Source organism: Balaenoptera physalus (assembly GCF_965194825.1).
Source record: "Balaenoptera physalus genome assembly, chromosome: 6".
Taxonomy (NCBI): domain Eukaryota; kingdom Metazoa; phylum Chordata; class Mammalia; order Artiodactyla; family Balaenopteridae; genus Balaenoptera; species Balaenoptera physalus.
Window position 1 is genome coordinate 10361444 of NC_138885.1, and position 17654 is coordinate 10379097.

Below are 17654 nucleotides of genomic sequence, written 5' to 3' on the forward strand. Positions count from 1 at the left end.
TAGGAGGTAGTGCAAAGTGCCAACGTCTGAGTATTTCACTGATGGAGATTGGCAGTGACCTCAAGACAGTTACATCTGCAGAGCATGAGGGTAACAACACCTGTATCTACCTTTCCTGGCCCACGGCCCCCAGTCCTGTAAAAACTACCCTTCCTCTCAGATCCTCTCCTATTGCTCTGCTTAGTTGCTTCCTGTCACTCATCATATATTTGGGGATGTATACGTTTATTTCCATGATTATTTGATCAAAATCTGTGTCCCTCCATGGAGCTTTCTGAAGCCAGGGATCACCTTCTATGTTCAGCACTCAAGTGAACCCTCAGCACCTGGTCTTGCAGAGATGTTCCAAATACCGGAGATGAATGAGTGAACGGCCCATAATAGTATAAAACAGGTCCAGATCCAAGGACACAAGGAAGACCAGAGTAGGGAAAACCCAGCCACTCTCTGAGTCGTTCACTCCTGGATCCACAGGGCAAAGAAACGTGTCTGGCACACTATAGGTTCCCAGAAAAGATTTGTGGAATGAATGTTTGGGTCACAAAGGAACATTCGCAGAACTTGGGCAGCCTCTCAGCAAGTAGGAAGGTCAAGGGCTTCAGGGCTCACTGGACGCAAACATATCGTGTGCACTGTGTGTGTGAATAGCTACACACGTATGTGCACACACAAAGGCTGGAGCTAATACATAGGATTTTCATTTCAGAGTGTGAGGTTCTGTCATTATCAGTACAAATATTTGGTCCAATCCATAAGCTTTTGGTTGTTTAAGAACGACAACTGGTACTTTCTTTTTTTCTAAGCAGGGGTAGCTCCCTACCTAATTATGACAAAAATATTATGTTTTTCAGCATGTCATAAGTAGGTATAAGGTGATGATAACATCTCATCATAATAAAGTTAATGCTGTTCCTGATGTTTCACAAGAGTTTAGACACATTTAAGTTCTCTTGTGTAACTGTCCGCTTTAGGTTTGTTTTCTCCCTTTGCATTTTCCAGGTGTTGAGATATCTCTCCTGCTTGGTCCACAGTATATCCCAATATCAAGAGAGGCAGGCCCTGCCACTGGCTTAGTAAATCACGTTGAAGCAATCTTTTTAACGTGAAGCAAAACCTGGAGGGAAGATTTCAAATCTGTAACTTAAACCAAGCGCAAACATTAATCACTGGCCTGAAAAATAAAACACGTTACATAGGTAAGTAAATTATTTAGAAAGGTGTCATTCTTCTCTGCCTGTGTATAGGTTTTCCAAAAATCTGGTCTCCTGAGACACATAGATCCCCATCCATTTCTGTCTCTCTTGCTTGTAACTTTAAGAACGTTCATCTTCCTGCTGTCAGTCTACCCTTATCCTGCCTAACTCCAAAAGGGAGGCAACAACCTCATTCTTGTTTCACAACCTCCAGTGATAAAATGGATGCCCTGTCCCCATTTGACAACTGAGGGAGCTGAGCTAGGAGGAGGGTAAGTCCAAAGTTAGGCTAACATGTAAACAGAAGGGGGTTCACCACCTTGAGATCCTGAGTTTGCTTTCGTTTGGAGGTAAGTTATTAAATATACATTTTTTAAAATTTATTTATTTTATTTATTTATCCTTGGCTGCACTGGGTCTTCGTTGCTGCACGTGGGCTTTCTCTAATTGCGGCGAGCGGGGGCTACTCTTCATTGCGGTGCACAGGCTTCTCATAACCATGCCTTCTCTTTGTTGCAGAGCACGGGCTCTGGGTGCGCAGGCTTCAGTAGTTGTGGCACAGGGGCTCAGTAGTTGTGGCTCTCGGGCTCTAGAATGCAGGCTCAGTAACTGTGGCACACGGGCTTAGTTGCTCCGCAGCATGTGGGATCTTTCTGGACCAGGGATCGAACCTGTGTCCCCTGCATTGGCGGGAGGATTCTTAACCACTGCGCCAACAGGGAAGTCCCTTAAATATACATTAAAGTCTGTTTTCTCACCTGCCAAGCTGGGAAGCCAATTTTCCCTTTGGGCGCTGTGAGAGTTGCAGGGAACTAACACGCTGCCCATGCATGGGAAGCGGAGAGTAGGGGGTCTAACTCAGCATTCAGAAGTCCACGTCCCAGGAAAACCCAGGAGGCCGGATTCTTGTTCTGTGAACTTCCTATGAGATAAGTTGATTCAAGATAAAAATAACATAGGGCTAATTTTAAATTTCGGTTTCACTGGCAGAAACAAGTGAGGACATTTGATCACAGGTCAGACCTGTTTTTTTCCCCAAGTAAAAACATATTAAGCTCCTTTTCTCTTCCAACTGTGTCTGCAAATGGTACTCACAGTGAGCCGCCAATGAATGCTTTCGGACTAGAGAGAAAACAGGGTTAAAGGCTACTGGTGCTTCACCTCAGCAGCCCAATGAGGGGACATCCATGCAGAAGAGGAAAACCTGAATGTGACATTAACTGTGTAAAAGGGTACACTCTTTGGAGAATGGGAAAAATGGATGGGAAGCCCTCATCAGGGTGTTGGATGAAGGCTAATTAAGATCATGATTGAGACTTCCCTGGTGGTCCAGTGGTTAAGACTCCGTACTTCCACTGCAGAGGGTATGGGTTTGATCCCTGGTGGGGGAACTAAGATCCCACATACCACACGGCGTGGCCAAAAAATTTAAAAATGTTAAAAATAGACCATGATTGATAGACTGGATAAACAAGGTCCTACTGTATAGCACAGAGAAATATATTCAATATCCCACGATAAACCATAACAGAAAAGAATATTTTAAAAAAGAATGTATATATATATGTATAACTGAATCACTTTGCTGTACAGCAGAAATTAACACAAGATTGTAAATCAACTATACTTCAATAAAAAATATTGGTAAGATAATGATTGCATGAAGGGAGCAATAAGGAAGAATCTCTTCCTTCTTATTATTAATTTAGAAATGTTTTCTGCAGGCTTAAATATAAGCACTGCCTCACAGACGTAACTTGAGAACCTCAAGTAACCTTTTGTTCACGTTTCGATCCAAATCAAAATTTTTCCTTGGCTTCTACGTTGTCTAAAACATCGGAAGTTCTTAGGCAGTATTTCTCAGGAGGGATGATGCAAGCACTGCTGATTCTGAGAGGCATTTTCTTACTGCCACCTGAATGCAGACATCTCACCTCAACCTCATCACTGGAGCTCTCGGAATGAAGCCCTCATCTTCGGAAGCGCTTGTGACTATTCACCCAGCTCCTTGTTCCAGCTTTGTTTTCAGCACGGATATTTCAGATGACCAGTTGGTGGGGGAAGAGTCTCACCATCTTCTGATGGGACAGAATGAAGCGCCACCCTTGACTTTGTCAACACGGTTTTCCATGAATCAAAGGCGCCCTGGTGCCCTTCCTCATGCACAGGTAGAGCTGCACCATTTCATCGAGATAATGATCCCCTTTTCTTGTGAAAACGAGTGATGAGAGAGGTGAGTTTGGTAAGAGAACACAGATGCACTTGTTCAAGGTCACTTATTCAAATCAAACCCAGGCATCAAAGTCCTCCAGGGCCCCTTTTCCCTGCTGACATTCAGAGAGGTCTAAGACAGGAGGTGGGGGGAAGCCCTCACTGAAGAAGCAGACACATAAATCAGTACTTTTCCTGTGTAGTGCCGAGTGGGAGGCTCTGACCAAATCAGCTCAAAATCTGCCTCCCCAAGATGGTCCTACCAAGTTAGTCCTGAGGCTCCGCCATTCCCTAATCGGCCTAAAGAAAGAGAGAAGGGTGGATGTCTTGGTGGGAGCTTTCAGACTCTGAGTCTCTCTCAGTGTGTGTCTCAAGGTTGTGACAAATCACTGTGTGGATAAGCTCCCAGGCTTCCGTGGTGGTCTATCTGTCACAGATCACACCCCTTCTCTTCCTGGGTTAGTACAACCTGTTTTGTGACATGGACACAAGATGAATTCACATCATTTTCTCTTTTGCAATCCTGCTGAAGAACACAGGATGACTGCTAACTGAAAAGTCAGAGGTAGTGCAGTGCAAGGACAGACCTGATCTCTTCCACCAGACTCCTTGGTTCATAGCCAGGCTCTGCCGCATACTTGCTGTGTGACCTTGGACAACTTACTTAGCGTCACTGTGCCTCAATCTCACTCTGTAAAATGGAGTTAATAGTCTTACTTACTTCATAGGTTGCCTTGAGGATTGATCTATCTATCTATCTATCTATCTATCTACCTACCTACCTACCTATGGTGTATGAATGTATGTATGTATGTATCTACCTATGGTGTGTGTCTGTCTGTATGTATATATGTATGAATGTATGTAACTATCTATCTATGGTGTATCTATGTCTGTCTGTATGTATCTATCTATGGTATATGTATGTATGTATGTAACTATCTATCTATCTACAGTGCATCTATGTCTGTATGTATGTATGTAGCTATCTATCTATGGTGTATTATGTATGTATGTATGTATCTATCTATCTATGGTGTATGTATGTATGTATGCAACTACCTCTCTATTGTGTATGTATGTATGTATGTATATATGTATGTATGTAGCTATCTATGGTGTATTTATGTAGGTATGTATCTGTCTATCTATCTATGGTATAATTATGTATGTATGTATCTATCTATATCACACACACACACACACACACACACACACACACGTGCATTTAGGAGGTGTCCTGGCACACAGTAAACATCATCTAACGATTAACTATTACAATGGCCTGTTACTCAGATTCTAAACTGTGTGCTGCCATGCTCCCTACGGCTTTGACTTTAGTTCTCTTTTACACCCTGCTGCCAAAGCAGCCTTTCCCATCCAGGCAGACAAATGTCCAGCACCTCCCCCACTCAGAGGCCCAGACTTACGCTCTCCACCCTGCCTGGAACAGACCCGCTTGACCGCTCTAAACCCAGTTCCTCTTGAAATCTCATTTCTTCTGTGACACTCCCTTGACCTGTTCTGGCTCTCCAAACCCATCTTTTTTCTTTCCCCGGCCTTTGGGCAAAACCCCCTCTACCTGTACATGGACTGAGAGATCGGTAAAATCTGGCTTTGAACCCTGGCTCCACCAAATACGGAAAATGTGACCTTGGGCAGGTAACTGAACCTCCATAAGCACTAGAGGTCTTATTTCTTAAATAATAATAATGGAGCAAACCAATGGCTCTCAAATCTGAGTATGCATCAGAATCACCTGGGGGGGCTTGTGAAAACTCAGGCTGCCCCCACTTCCCCATGTTTGTGGCCCAGAAAGTATGGGTTGGGACCTGGGAATATGCAGTCATAACAAGCTGCCAGGTGACGCTGAGGCTGCTGGTCTGGGAACCACACTCTGAGGAGAACTTTGTGGATCTTGCAGAACTGTGCAGTGAATTAAATGAAATCATCCTGAGAGAATGTTTGCTCGGTAACTGTTGTATAAACTATAACCTTTCCCTGTCCTCCATGAAATAGCCTCAAAATGATAAATAAAAACAGCAGAAGTGCTCTTGTGTGGATTTGGGCCCCACCCCATGAGTTAAGGAAGAACACACCATATTGTAACATTTCTCACTTCGGAGTTAGAAGCTCAGATTGCGCGGGCTGTGCCCTTACAGTGGCTTTTCTGGCACCCGATGTACAAGTTTTCAATTGGAGAGAAAAATGAAAACATACTCATTGCCCTTCAATGTAAGCTTTTTATATAGCTCGCTGTTTTGAACAAACTCCCAGACACAGAGTGGGTTTTTAGCAGAAGTCTGTTTCTTGGAGGTCATCCCACTGAACACTTCCCCACATTCCGTGTTTACAGCACTCCCAGCTCTGAACCAAGAAGGTAAGAATCTTGACCAAAGAGTTTAGCAGATGCTTTTCTTAAAAGAATGTGTGTTGGGAGAAAGGGAAATCATTATGGAGTGAGAAGCTACATTTCCTAAATTATTTGGCTGCAGGAAACTTAAAGCAGTTTTCCACATGGGATTCACTCATTGGAACAAGCAGATTGTTTAATTTTACTATGTTTTTAACTTTTTATTTTATATTGGAGTATAGCTGATTAACAATGTTGTGTTAGTTTCAGGTGTACAGCAAAGTGATTCAGTTACACATATACATGTATCTATTCTTTTTCAGATTCTTTTCCCATTTAGGTTGTAACATAATATTGGGCAGAGTTGATACAAATGAACTTATCTACGAAACAGAAACAGACTCACAAACTTAGAGAATGAATTTACCGTTACCTGGTGGGAAGGGTGGGGGGGAAGGGATAGACTGGGAGTTCAGTATTGACATGTACACGTGGCTATATTTAAAATGGATAACCAAAAAGGACCTAATTTTAGAAAGTGTGAAGAGCGACGCTGTCTCTACAGAAAGCAACAGCAAAGACCCCCAGAGCAGAGCCCCCGCTTTGGTACCTGTCTTTGCCACCCTCCACAAAACTGCTATTTCCTTCTACGAAAAACCAGAGTTGTGTGATCTCCAGGGACCTTCCCCAGTATCTTCACTCTATGAGGAAGGAACACAGGAAACGGTACTGTGACCAGGGAAACCTTTGCCACGCACCAGAAGACCAGGTGCAGTCTCTACCCATCTTTAGGAAGGTTTGCAGGAATATTTTTTGCTGGGTGGAGTCACTCTTATTATAATGATACCACCCCCCCTCCCACAAGGTGTGAGCTTAGTCTAGAAGGTAAAACCAAGCTCTGACTTTCAGAGGGACCAACAAGTCAAATAACTGTCTTCAAAATAACGAAAAAAAACAAGTAACATTTGTTGGCAGCAGCAGTGATTCTGAGACCCACCCTCCCTTCCACCCCAAACAGCCCTTCACTCAGACACCTCTGAGGGTCCGACTGTTTTCATTTATGCTGTTCGTAGTGGGAAGCAGGGGAGGGGCTGAGTGACAAAGGCCAGGGAGGGAGATGGAATTCAGTTGCCCCCAGCAGTGTCCCCTGGACTGATTTCAACACCCTTTGGAGAGGGACACTGAGACAGAGCTGCTGGAACTCTCTAGAGACCCTGTGAGATTCTGATCAGGAGGGCAGCTGGTTGGGGTCCCAGTAGCAGCAGGACCCATTCCTCTCCCCCCAACACCTGGTCTCCTATTATACAGAATCCATGCAATCCCGCTGCCTACAGGATTAGAAGCTGTAGGGCAGTGGTTCTCAAAGTCTGTCCCAGCAGCACCCTGGAATTTGTTAGAAAAGCAAATCCTCCGGCCCACCACAGTAAAAATCAGAAATTCTAGGGGCGGGGCCCAGCAATTTGGATTGTAACAGGCCCTCCTGGTGATTCTGATGCAAACAGGCTGGAATTTGCCTGCAAAATTTAAGGAAGCATTCATTCCCAGGTTCATGTAAATTCAGGGTGTACACAGGCATGAACCTGGAAATGAGGACCACCTTAAATTGTGTGCCCTGGGCACATCACGTGCTTTCCTTACCCTCTCCAGGCCCAGAGAACCAATGCTTTAGGAGAATCCAGAGACCACAACCTTGGCACCGAAATTGATGCGCATCTCCCTAATAGGTGGTGGTTGGTGCCTCAGAGGGTCAGCTCAAAGGGAACTGAAACTCAAGGGAAGTCACTGAGCAACTGATCCGAGGGCACATATGAGGTCTAGATAGACCGCCACACCAGAAACTACTGGGGATTCTTGGCTACAGTGGGGGCTGGCGAAACATCAGAGGGAGACCTGAGCTTCTCCTTTCCCCATGGAAACTGGAGATTCAGCAAACCTTTGGCTATAGGAATTCACATGGCGAACTCACTGAGTATCTACTCTTTACTGGACATACAACTGAGCGCCTGACTTCTTACACTCTCTCATTTAACTCTCAATGCGAAGGTAGGTTTTATTATCCTGGTTTTGCAAAAGAGGAAACAGACAAAAAGGTTAAATCCTATGTGTCCTATTTCAAGCTGACGAGAAGCATACTGGGAATTAAACATGCTCCAACACCTCTCAAATCCTCTGCCACCTGCACTGGGATTGATGACTTTCTCCAGGTGTGACGCCCACTTCCCCTCACTGACTCATCAGCGTCCCTGTTTGCTCCTCCCGGTTTGGCTTCACACCTTGGATCTTGTCTCCTATCGGAATGAAGTCTTAGACAGCATTTGGTGATTTGTTTCTTCTGCCGTGGGCTTTGAACCTTGAAGGACGGGATATGGCTCCTGGAATTAACTGCTTGGATCTTTCAACAAAAGCACTTCTTGACCTGGCCCACCAAGAGTGGGACATCCTTATATCACTCAGACTTTGCCTGAGTAGAGTTCCCTAATATTCTGTAATAACCTAAATGAGAAAAGAGTTTGAAAAAGGATAGATATATGTATATGTATAACTGATTCACTTGCTGTACACCTGAAACTAACACAACATTGTTAAGCAACTGTACTCCAATATAAATTAAAATTTTAAAAATATAAGCTACAAGGATACAGTGTAAAACATGGGGAATATAGCAAATATTTCATAATAACTATATATGGATTATAACCTTTAAAATTGTGAATCACTATATTGTACCCTTGAAACATATATAATATAAAAAAAAAGACTATATATTCAAAAAAGAAAAAAGAAACAAAAGACCTTGCCTGATATCACATACCATTTTGAATGCCTCTCTTTTAAATGGAATCTCATCAGGCACCTAAGGTTGACAAGGAATTTAATAGATGGCCTATCCCTGAACAATTTTTATACAGTTGGGTGGAAGATGAGGTTACATATTTAGATCCACAGACACACAATGACTGCCATTTCCAGGTCAGATCCTTTTGAGTAGATAGTACAAGGGAGAGAACACTGGCAGTGTCTAACTCTGGATTGCAACTTCAGCCCTGTGACCATGGAAAAGTGAACATTATCTCCAGGTCTTAGTTTACCCCCTTGAAAAAATGGGGATATAAATGCTCTCATACTCTCGTATCTTCTACAACTCTTACCACATCTTATTTTACTCAAGAATATATAATAAGACTGCCTCATTCATTCACTCAATGCCTGTTTATGAGGTCAAATAAACCAGGGCGTGATTCTGCTCTAAGCATACTCTGCTCGAGGATGGTTGAGAATATCAAGCCTGGCCTACTTTAAGCCCACGGGGTGCAAGAGATAAGTATAGCTCATGAAGAACCGTGTTTTGGGATGAGGAGAACATGAGACTGGAGATTCAGTCTGCAGAGGAGGGATGGTGGGTGCACATCATATTCTAGAGGTTTAAAGACCACTGAAGGGGCTTGGGGTCTGCCGGGTCCCAACGGTGACTCCTACGAGGTTCTCCCAACCTGACCTTGGACTGTCAGGCACGGGGCGGTCCTCCAATGGGGCCTCCTAAAGTCAGTGCTTTCCCTTCTGCCAGAGAAGTAGGCCAGCCCAGTTCCTCCTTTCTTCCCTGAGGCCAGAAGCTTCAGAAAAGTGCCCATTACTGAGATGCAAATTGTTGGTTTAAATCCTTCAGTCCCTGAGAAGGAATTCTCCCAGCTTTTAGTCAAGACCTCAGCCATAAAAAAGAATGAAAGAATGCCATTTGCAGCAACAGGGATGGTGAAGTAAGTCAGACAGAGGAAGACAAATATCATATGATATCGCTTATACGTGATATCTAAAATAAGGATACAAACAAACTTATTTACCAAACAGAAACAGACTCACAGACAGAGAAAACAAATTTATGGTTACCAAAGGGGGAAGGTAGGCAGGAGGGATAAATTAGGAGTTTGGGATTAAGAAATACACACTACTATATATAAAATAGATAACCAACAAGGACCTACTGTATAGTACAGGGAACTCTACTCAGTATTCTGTAATAACCTAAATGGGAAGAGATTCTGAAAAAGAATAGATACATGTATATGTATAACTGAATCACTTTGCTGTACACCTGAAACTAACACAACATGGAAAATCAACTATACTCCAATATAAAATAAAAAATTTTTAAAATAAAATAAAACGCAACAGTACTCACAGTATGACATTTGAATATATTTTCATCAAAAACGCATAATAAAGGTAAGAAATTTAAAAATCAAAATTCTTTTTGTATGCTTTCACAAAATTATTTCCTTCTAAGCATTCAAAGCTTGCTATTACAAATAAAATATAAAATAGGAATCATAGTTAATGAAAACCAAAATTTTTAATCAAAATGATTTAAATAAAACTAAAGTGTTTAATGTTTTAAAATATTCATTGAATTTCATTAAACCTTACTAAATTTTTCTAAAAAAAACCCCCAAAACCGAGAACAAACCACAGCCAGACTGTTCTCTACCCCCTTGTCTCCCGCCAAACCATGCCCCCCCCAAGTGGTAAGCGCCTTGAAGGCAAAACTTCACACTTGCCCTTAAATCAGGTTCGTGTTGATTAACACATTAAAAATAAAATGCAAAAAAACTCAGAAACCACCTGCTTTTCTAACCCCAGCTCCCGCTCTCCACCAAATATTAAATAGAAGTTCAAGAAATAATTAGTTAAGCAAAGCCTTTTACCAGTTTCCCTTCTGTTAGAGACACTGTCTGGCAAATCAAGAAAAATGTCCCATTTACCCACTAAACTAAACACAATCCCTTATTATACAATTAACCAAAACACAATTGTATGTAATACGATTATACAGACTACAATTACACAAAAGTAATGATGCGGCATAGATGGCAATGGCGTCCATGTAATCGAAAATAATGAGAGCTCCCTTGATTAGAAATTAGCTTATCATAAGGGATCCCTATTGATAAATGTTCCCTCTACTGATCTACACTTTGCAAAAGGTGGTCTGGTCTGGCTGATGAAGTCAGATGCTCCCTCCTCATCATTAATAAAGACTATAGGGTAGCAACCATTCCACACAGTGTCTTTTACTCTGAGGTCTCTAAACCAGCACAGTCTAATGAAGCATACATTTTATTACCCACTTTTCCAGCTGGCCAAACAGAAAAAAATGAAGCAGGAGAGCCTGCAAGTCTGTGTGATTTGTTGACGATCCCATGCGGAGTGGTATTAACAGAGAAACACGCACATAAAGTTCCACCCAATTATATCAGTCATTCCAGGCATGAGAAGAGACTGTGGTCTGCAGAGCTGCTTTCTGTGTCGTGCTCAGTACAGGTGCCTGCTACTCCTCATCGTTGCTCCCCTGCACTGGGGCTGTCACCTCACCACCTCTGCGCTGGTTCTTTTCCAATCCATCCTTCTCCCACTTCCTGAGTACTCTTTTTACGAAGCAAATCTGACTACCTTCCCTGAGTCTTCCTAGAGCACGAGGCTAAATGCCTTAGGCACGCCAAGTTCTTCCTAATTGGCCGTGTTCACATCACGTGCTCTACTACCAAGACTTACCATCCCCACTGAGCTATATTTTGTGGAATCTAAGACACCGTTCGTTGTAAGACATGCCATTATTTTATATGCTCCGAAGAAAAATAAATATTGCCAATTCAACTATTATTAAACAATCAGATGTAAAATGCGTCCCAATATTAGAGATATTTAAATGAAAACTAAGCGTCTTGAGTGGACAAAATACTTGCAAGCCATGACCCTCCCCCCATTTCTATGGCATTTCACATGCCATATCCTGCCAATATGCCTAGAATACCATCACCCCCACTCCTCAGCCAAGCTTGTCCGTCCTTTAAAACGCAGCTCAACACCATTTCCTGAAAACCTTCCTGACCTCAGCTGCCACTGTCATATGTCCCACAAATAAGGGTACACTTCCTGGCCATTGATAGCATTTTATAGTAATGTATAATTAATTCCCTGATAAAACACAAGCAGGGACTCTATCACCCACACACAGGCAAGCACATAACATGTATTCACCTCTTCGGTCAATGGTATTTTGACTGGGGTGAGTAGAATTGGAAGAAAGATGGAGGTTAAGTGCTAGAGAAGAAACATGGATCACATGATTAACCTTGCTGAAAATTCACAAACTCCTCCTCTTGTATTTTCTCCAGCATGTCTCTGAATCCAGAAACTTCAAATAGAAGAGGAGCCAGAGCCCAGGAGAAATGAAGAGGGAGAGGGAGCTTTTGCTAGATGTGTAGGTTGGGGAATAAAGGTGCTGATTCTCTGTCCAGGGTCCGGTCTCCTCTGGGCCAAAGAAACAGAGGGTTAGGGGTGGTGACAGCAAAAATCAGGCCACCAGGGAGTCACTGTACAACTGGACCCTGCTATAGGAATCCCAGAGGGTTTGATTTTCATCTGTCAGTTTTAGAAAGGACACTCACTGCAGTGAAGAATGAAATGGTTTAGGAGAGAAGCAATTCCTCCCTCCTTTTTGCTTCACTCTTAACTTCAAAGTAATCAAATGTTGTTTACGCATAAAATTTTAATCCTTTCACAAATTTGTATTTTGATTTAATTTGCATATCCCATTTACTGCAAGTCGACATGGAGAGACTCAACTCATTTAAACCATTTTTCTCTGGGCCAGAAATCCTTTCAGAAATATCTTCCATTAGGCGACTCAATTATGTCTAATGTGGCTGATGTCAGGGGATTCGAATTTTGGTGAACGAAGCTCATATTTAGAAGAGGGAAAATGGGAAGGTGGGTGGGAGAACAGAGGAGAAGAGACCATAATTACCTGTCTTTGATGCTACACAGATCAATGTGTAAATCACTAAAATTCCCCAGGGAACCTTGCTGAACTGAAATGAGGTCCTTGGGCTGGTTATCAATAAAGATGAGCCTCATGCAGCCTTGGAAAGCCTTAATGGGATTTAAGCACTGGGAATCGGTGAGATTGTCGGGGCACCCTGTGGGACAGAGAAAAAAAAAATGAAGAAGAATACTGAAATGATCAGTTATTGCTTTGGCGACCTATTGATGGAAGATCTTAAGGTCTAATTATTTCGGTGTATTTTCATTCACAGCAGTGCACACATTTTTGTTGTAAATCCTAGCATTCTCAGAGAGGGGACAAACTGGTACAAAATGGGGCATACTCAATCACTGTATAGAATGGAAGACAAAATGTGTTAAAGGGGATACCGATCCTATCGCATTTATCTCGTTCTTTTTTTTTTTTTTTTTAAACTTCATTAGGAGATTAGAAGTCAGCAGCAACTTTATTAGGAGAATCAAACCCACAGAGACTTCAGATAGTGGAATTATTAAAACCATGATATAAAATAAATATAGTTATTATACCTAAAGAAATAAACCCAGGGAATTAAAATATGTATCTCATTCTTATTTCTTTTCGCCCTGTTCGTAAGCTATTTGCCCTTCTTTTGTGGGGTATACTTCACTCAGCCCAAGAAAGCAACATATCATAACTACTTGGGAATTTCTGTCTTGAAACACACTTTTAAATGCACACTTCAATTCCGAATTACACATTCAAAGAAAATTACGCTTTGGGTAACAATGGTAGCAGAGTAATTGCCTGGTGAATTGTCAGCATTATCAGGCTTGGTTCCTGAGAAAGGTACACACAGGAAAGTAGCTGGAATTTTGAAGTGATATGCAAAGCAAATCCAGATGCTAAAGGAATGAAGGGTTTAAATGCACATAGTTATAGGGCTGTAATCACATACCTGAAAGGTTAATGCCATACATTTTTAAAGGGTGTTCTTTAAAAAAAAAAAAAAAAAAAACAGGCACTACACTGATTGAGCATAGCTTGCAACCAGGGAATTACTATGCATTAAGACAGGTATAGAGCCATGTACGTGCATGCGCGCTTGCGTTCTTTATAAACTCCATCCCGATGGTTTTAATAGGTTCAGAGCATATGGGGATGCATGCTTGAAAACATGGTAATAACCCATCAATAATTGGGAATTATTTCAACCATCTCTAATAGACAGTCACTGCTGGGCTGAAGCCCAGCAGTTGGTTAACGGCTCACAGACACACTATAAAATGAAGAGAGATGCTACAACTTCTAATTGAAGCCATAGAGAGAATTTATGTAAGTTGACTATTATCCCTCAAACTCATTTTTCACTTTCCTTAAGTTTACAGTCTACGTGTGGAGCATTTCCTTAAACACTGTTCAGATCCCAGATAAATCTTCCCTCCTCAGCCTGAAGCCCCGTTAAGACCCACGTCTAAAAACACTTCAGCTGGGGGAGGGGAGCCATTTTGCCTTTGAGGCATTTCGGATGCTTAACTAACATAATTAATTCAACGTCATTTTCCCCAGAAAGAAATACAAGGTTGCTTTTCTCTGCTGTCTATGAAACACTGCATATGATGCAAAATTATACAGTCTGTGAAACGTATCTTTGGGGGCCACCAGACCTTTCTTCTGCAGTCTTTACATTCCTTTGCTGTCACTAGTGGCTCATGGAGAACACAGATGTGGGGTTGAATCCTACGACTCACACAAATTATTTCATCTCTGCAAACACAGGTCTTATTATCTGTAAAATGGGGCTAATATTACCTACCTCATAAGGATTCTGCATGAATTAAATGACATAAAATATTTACAGAGAATCAAAGTGTTCCCTTTTTAAAGGAATTTGTTATCTAGGCACATGTGGAGATTTGGAGTGAAGGACAGAGGCTCTGGCCCTGAAATCAAACCACAAAGGAATCACTCCACACTGCTTCCCTCCCAGGACACCCGGATGTGTACATGGCATCTGTGCAAAGTCCCTTTCGTATTTCAAAGCTTAACCTCATGTCATTGGTATGAGAGAAGTGATTTGCAAATTCTCTTTTAGAGACTGCACTTTATAATTTTACAGGATACTTCTCTTTAGACCAGGCCCAGCTGAGACCCATATCTACAAAAGCTGAAGCCAGTCTGTCCGTTCTAATGGAGAAAGCACGATGTTGTACATTTAACCTTGATCTCACTGAATTCTCCCATAAATTCTGCTTTGTTTCCCAACGTCCTGGATAAGGAAGTTCAAGGACCATGAGTATGTTACTCGAGGTCACACAGCTACTGGAATTAATTACTCTTTAGAGATTGTTTCTATAATACCAACAACTGGCTAAGTAATTAGACACGAATATTTTTAATGAAGAAAAACCTGTAAAAAACTAAATAAAAATATACATACATCTATAAAAATGAAGCAAATGCCTAATTATGTATTTTTCTTCCTTACCAGTTTGCCCTTGTGTTTTCATCTTTGCAAAGTTTCCTAGCATTGGAGGGGGCAGGGTCTATACTGGCTGCTCTTTGTGAAGCTACAAGTTCATGGGCTTCTAGGTCTTCCTCATTTTTAGCTGCCCCCCTCCATGGGCATGGCCTCCAGGGATGTGGGGAACAGATGAATAGGGGATGAAGAAAGCAAATCAGCAGAGAAATGACTGAGAAAGCTGAGGATGCTGGTTGTACCTTCCTACCTGGATTTTTTTTTTTCTCTTGCAGGTACTGCTGACTATCGGTACACTTCCTCCAAGTTTTCAGCTGAGTTTCTCTTTTGGAATATGATCACAGAGTCTGGCATGGCTACAAAAGTCTCCTTGGGATGTGTTATGTAACACCAGCTCTTACAGCTAGATTTTTTTTTTTTTTTTTCCTCAGCACCGACCTAGATAATTTATATTTGTACAGCTGTGGGAAAGTTTGCTTCTCATTTCTTTGGGCTTGAGGGTAAGGTGCGCGTGCGTGTGTGTTGGGAGAACGGTCAATTTGACACAGAAAAGAATTGTCATAGTGAAATAACTGTCCACTGCATCCTCCCTCCTTTATTTTCAACCTCAAAAGCTGGGGAATTTACCTCCAAAGTAATAGCGATTTCCAGAATAAATCTGCATCCGGGTGGTGTCCTGAGCCGGGGATGCTGCATCGTCATCCAGAGTGAGAGTGATGCGGTTCCTTCTGGCGTTGATGGTCACTGAATGCCACAAGCCGTCATTCAAGTCGCTGCCTGCAAAAGAAACAGGAAGGGCAAGTGTAGGGATGACGGATTTGGGCAGGTGTGGAGAGAGCAGGGCTCGTTTCCTTGCCTGCGGTGGTCCCTGTACATTCTCAGAGCGGCCCCTCTCTTCATCTGGCGTAAAACAAACCCTCAGCTGCTTCCCAGCCATCTTTCTTTTTCTTTTTTACCACTTCATTCTATTATTTTCCTTTTTAAAAAGGGGCTGAACCACTTCTGACATGTTTGGTTTGAAAACAAAAGGGCAAAACACAAATGTGTTTGTATACTACAAAGGTACAGAAAACATTTATTGACTTATTGATATAAAATGCAGAGTAAAAAGTGAAAAAAAAGAAAAATTCAAAACGTTCCCGGTGATTTTTAATCTCTGAGTGGTGGGGTTACAGGCAAATTTTAGTCTTCTCGCATTTTTCTACACGTGACTTATATTTCTTTTTTAGTAAAGAAAATAAACTGTTTTAGAGGCAAAAGTAGATGAGGAAAGCTAGATTCCAATGACACACCAGGCAGAGGAATCTCCTGCTGAAAGGAGGTAACAGACTAGTTTAGTTCCAACCTTTTTCCTGAACTAATTATCTGACACTGAGTCACCTACCTTCACGGAGCTCTGGTTTTATCTTCTGTAAATACCGTAATTCTTACTCTGTATCATTGGTAAGGGATCCATTGAGATCAGGCAGGAAAGTTCCCAGGTTGTGGGCACAGTGGGTGTTTATTAAAAGGCAATTTCTCTCTCGTTCTTTTGCCCCAGATGCCTTTGACTTGCACTGCACTGCCGACCTACCTTGTTGAGGGAAGCGTGCTGGGAATTACGCACCAGTGTTTCCACCCTTTCCTACAAAAAGTTTATCATCTTTTAAGGCTCTGTCTGTGCAAAGTGCTTGCTGAAGGAGACATGGTTGTATTACCCAGTGCAGTCACAAAGATTTGTTTGTAACCAGATCACAGAGCCCCCCCATGTCTTCACTCAATAGACAGGTGCCCTGCTATGGGCCGAGTTACCCTTCTTTTCTCATTGCCTCAGTTTCCTCCCCTGCAAAATGGGGAGAATGACTGTACTCACAGGCTCTTGTGAGAATTATACCCGTTAATACAGTAGGGCCTGTAGGACAGTTCATATCACGTCGCAAGTAGAAATCATGCTCGCTAAAGCAAAAGGACAGAAGAGCAACCACAAAATGCTCCCCTGCATTTGGGAGAAAGGATAGTCATATCATCGGGTCTCTATCCTGGGGTAATCCACAGTTAGATGGAAGAGACTTAGGCAAAGAGGCTTAACATACTGTCCTTTGAGCACTTCAGGCTGGTGACCTAGAGAAGCAGGTGGACAACAGCCCTGCTTGCAATTCGGGGTGAACCAGTAACATGGGGATAGAGAAGGAAGACCTAACTCCACATAAGGATCCTGAAAATACTTCATAGAAGAGGCGGTTTTTGAAAACTGAGCAAGAGTTTCCCACTTCTGAAGAGTTCCGGGGGACAGAGAGCCTGTACAGAGAAGCAAAGATCTGGAATGAGAAGCAGGACAGGGCAACAGGAAAGCAGGTGGGAAGAGAGTCCGGTCAGGGGCCTCGTGTGCCAGGCTAAGGAAGGCATTTCAACAATGTCCTCGGGCAAAGGATTCTGGAGGGCACCCAAGCCAATTTTCTCAGAATCTCTGGCGATGGAGTCCCAGACATTTGCATTTTAAACAAGCCCCCTTGATGATTCTGATGTGTAGCCAGGAATGCAATCACTGGTCTAGAAGTGATGAAATCACTGGGAGTCCAAGAGGGGACCATTAGCGTGGTGATGACCTGCCTGGAGCTGCACATTGAGAGACTCTGGTGG

General features: G+C 42.4%; 1 protein-coding gene across 1 annotated transcript in view; it reads right to left on the minus strand.

Moving 5' to 3' along the window:
* CNTNAP5 (contactin associated protein family member 5) overlaps positions 1 to 17654 on the minus strand; it is an 880881-nt gene that overhangs the window by 353086 nt on the left and 510141 nt on the right. Inside the window, exons 9-10 of the mRNA XM_082465787.1 lie at positions 15663 to 15812; positions 12560 to 12731 (exon numbers count right to left, since the gene is read on the minus strand). Of these exons, the coding sequence (XP_082321913.1) occupies positions 12560 to 12731; positions 15663 to 15812 (322 nt within the window). The remainder of the gene's footprint in view (positions 1 to 12559; positions 12732 to 15662; positions 15813 to 17654) is intronic.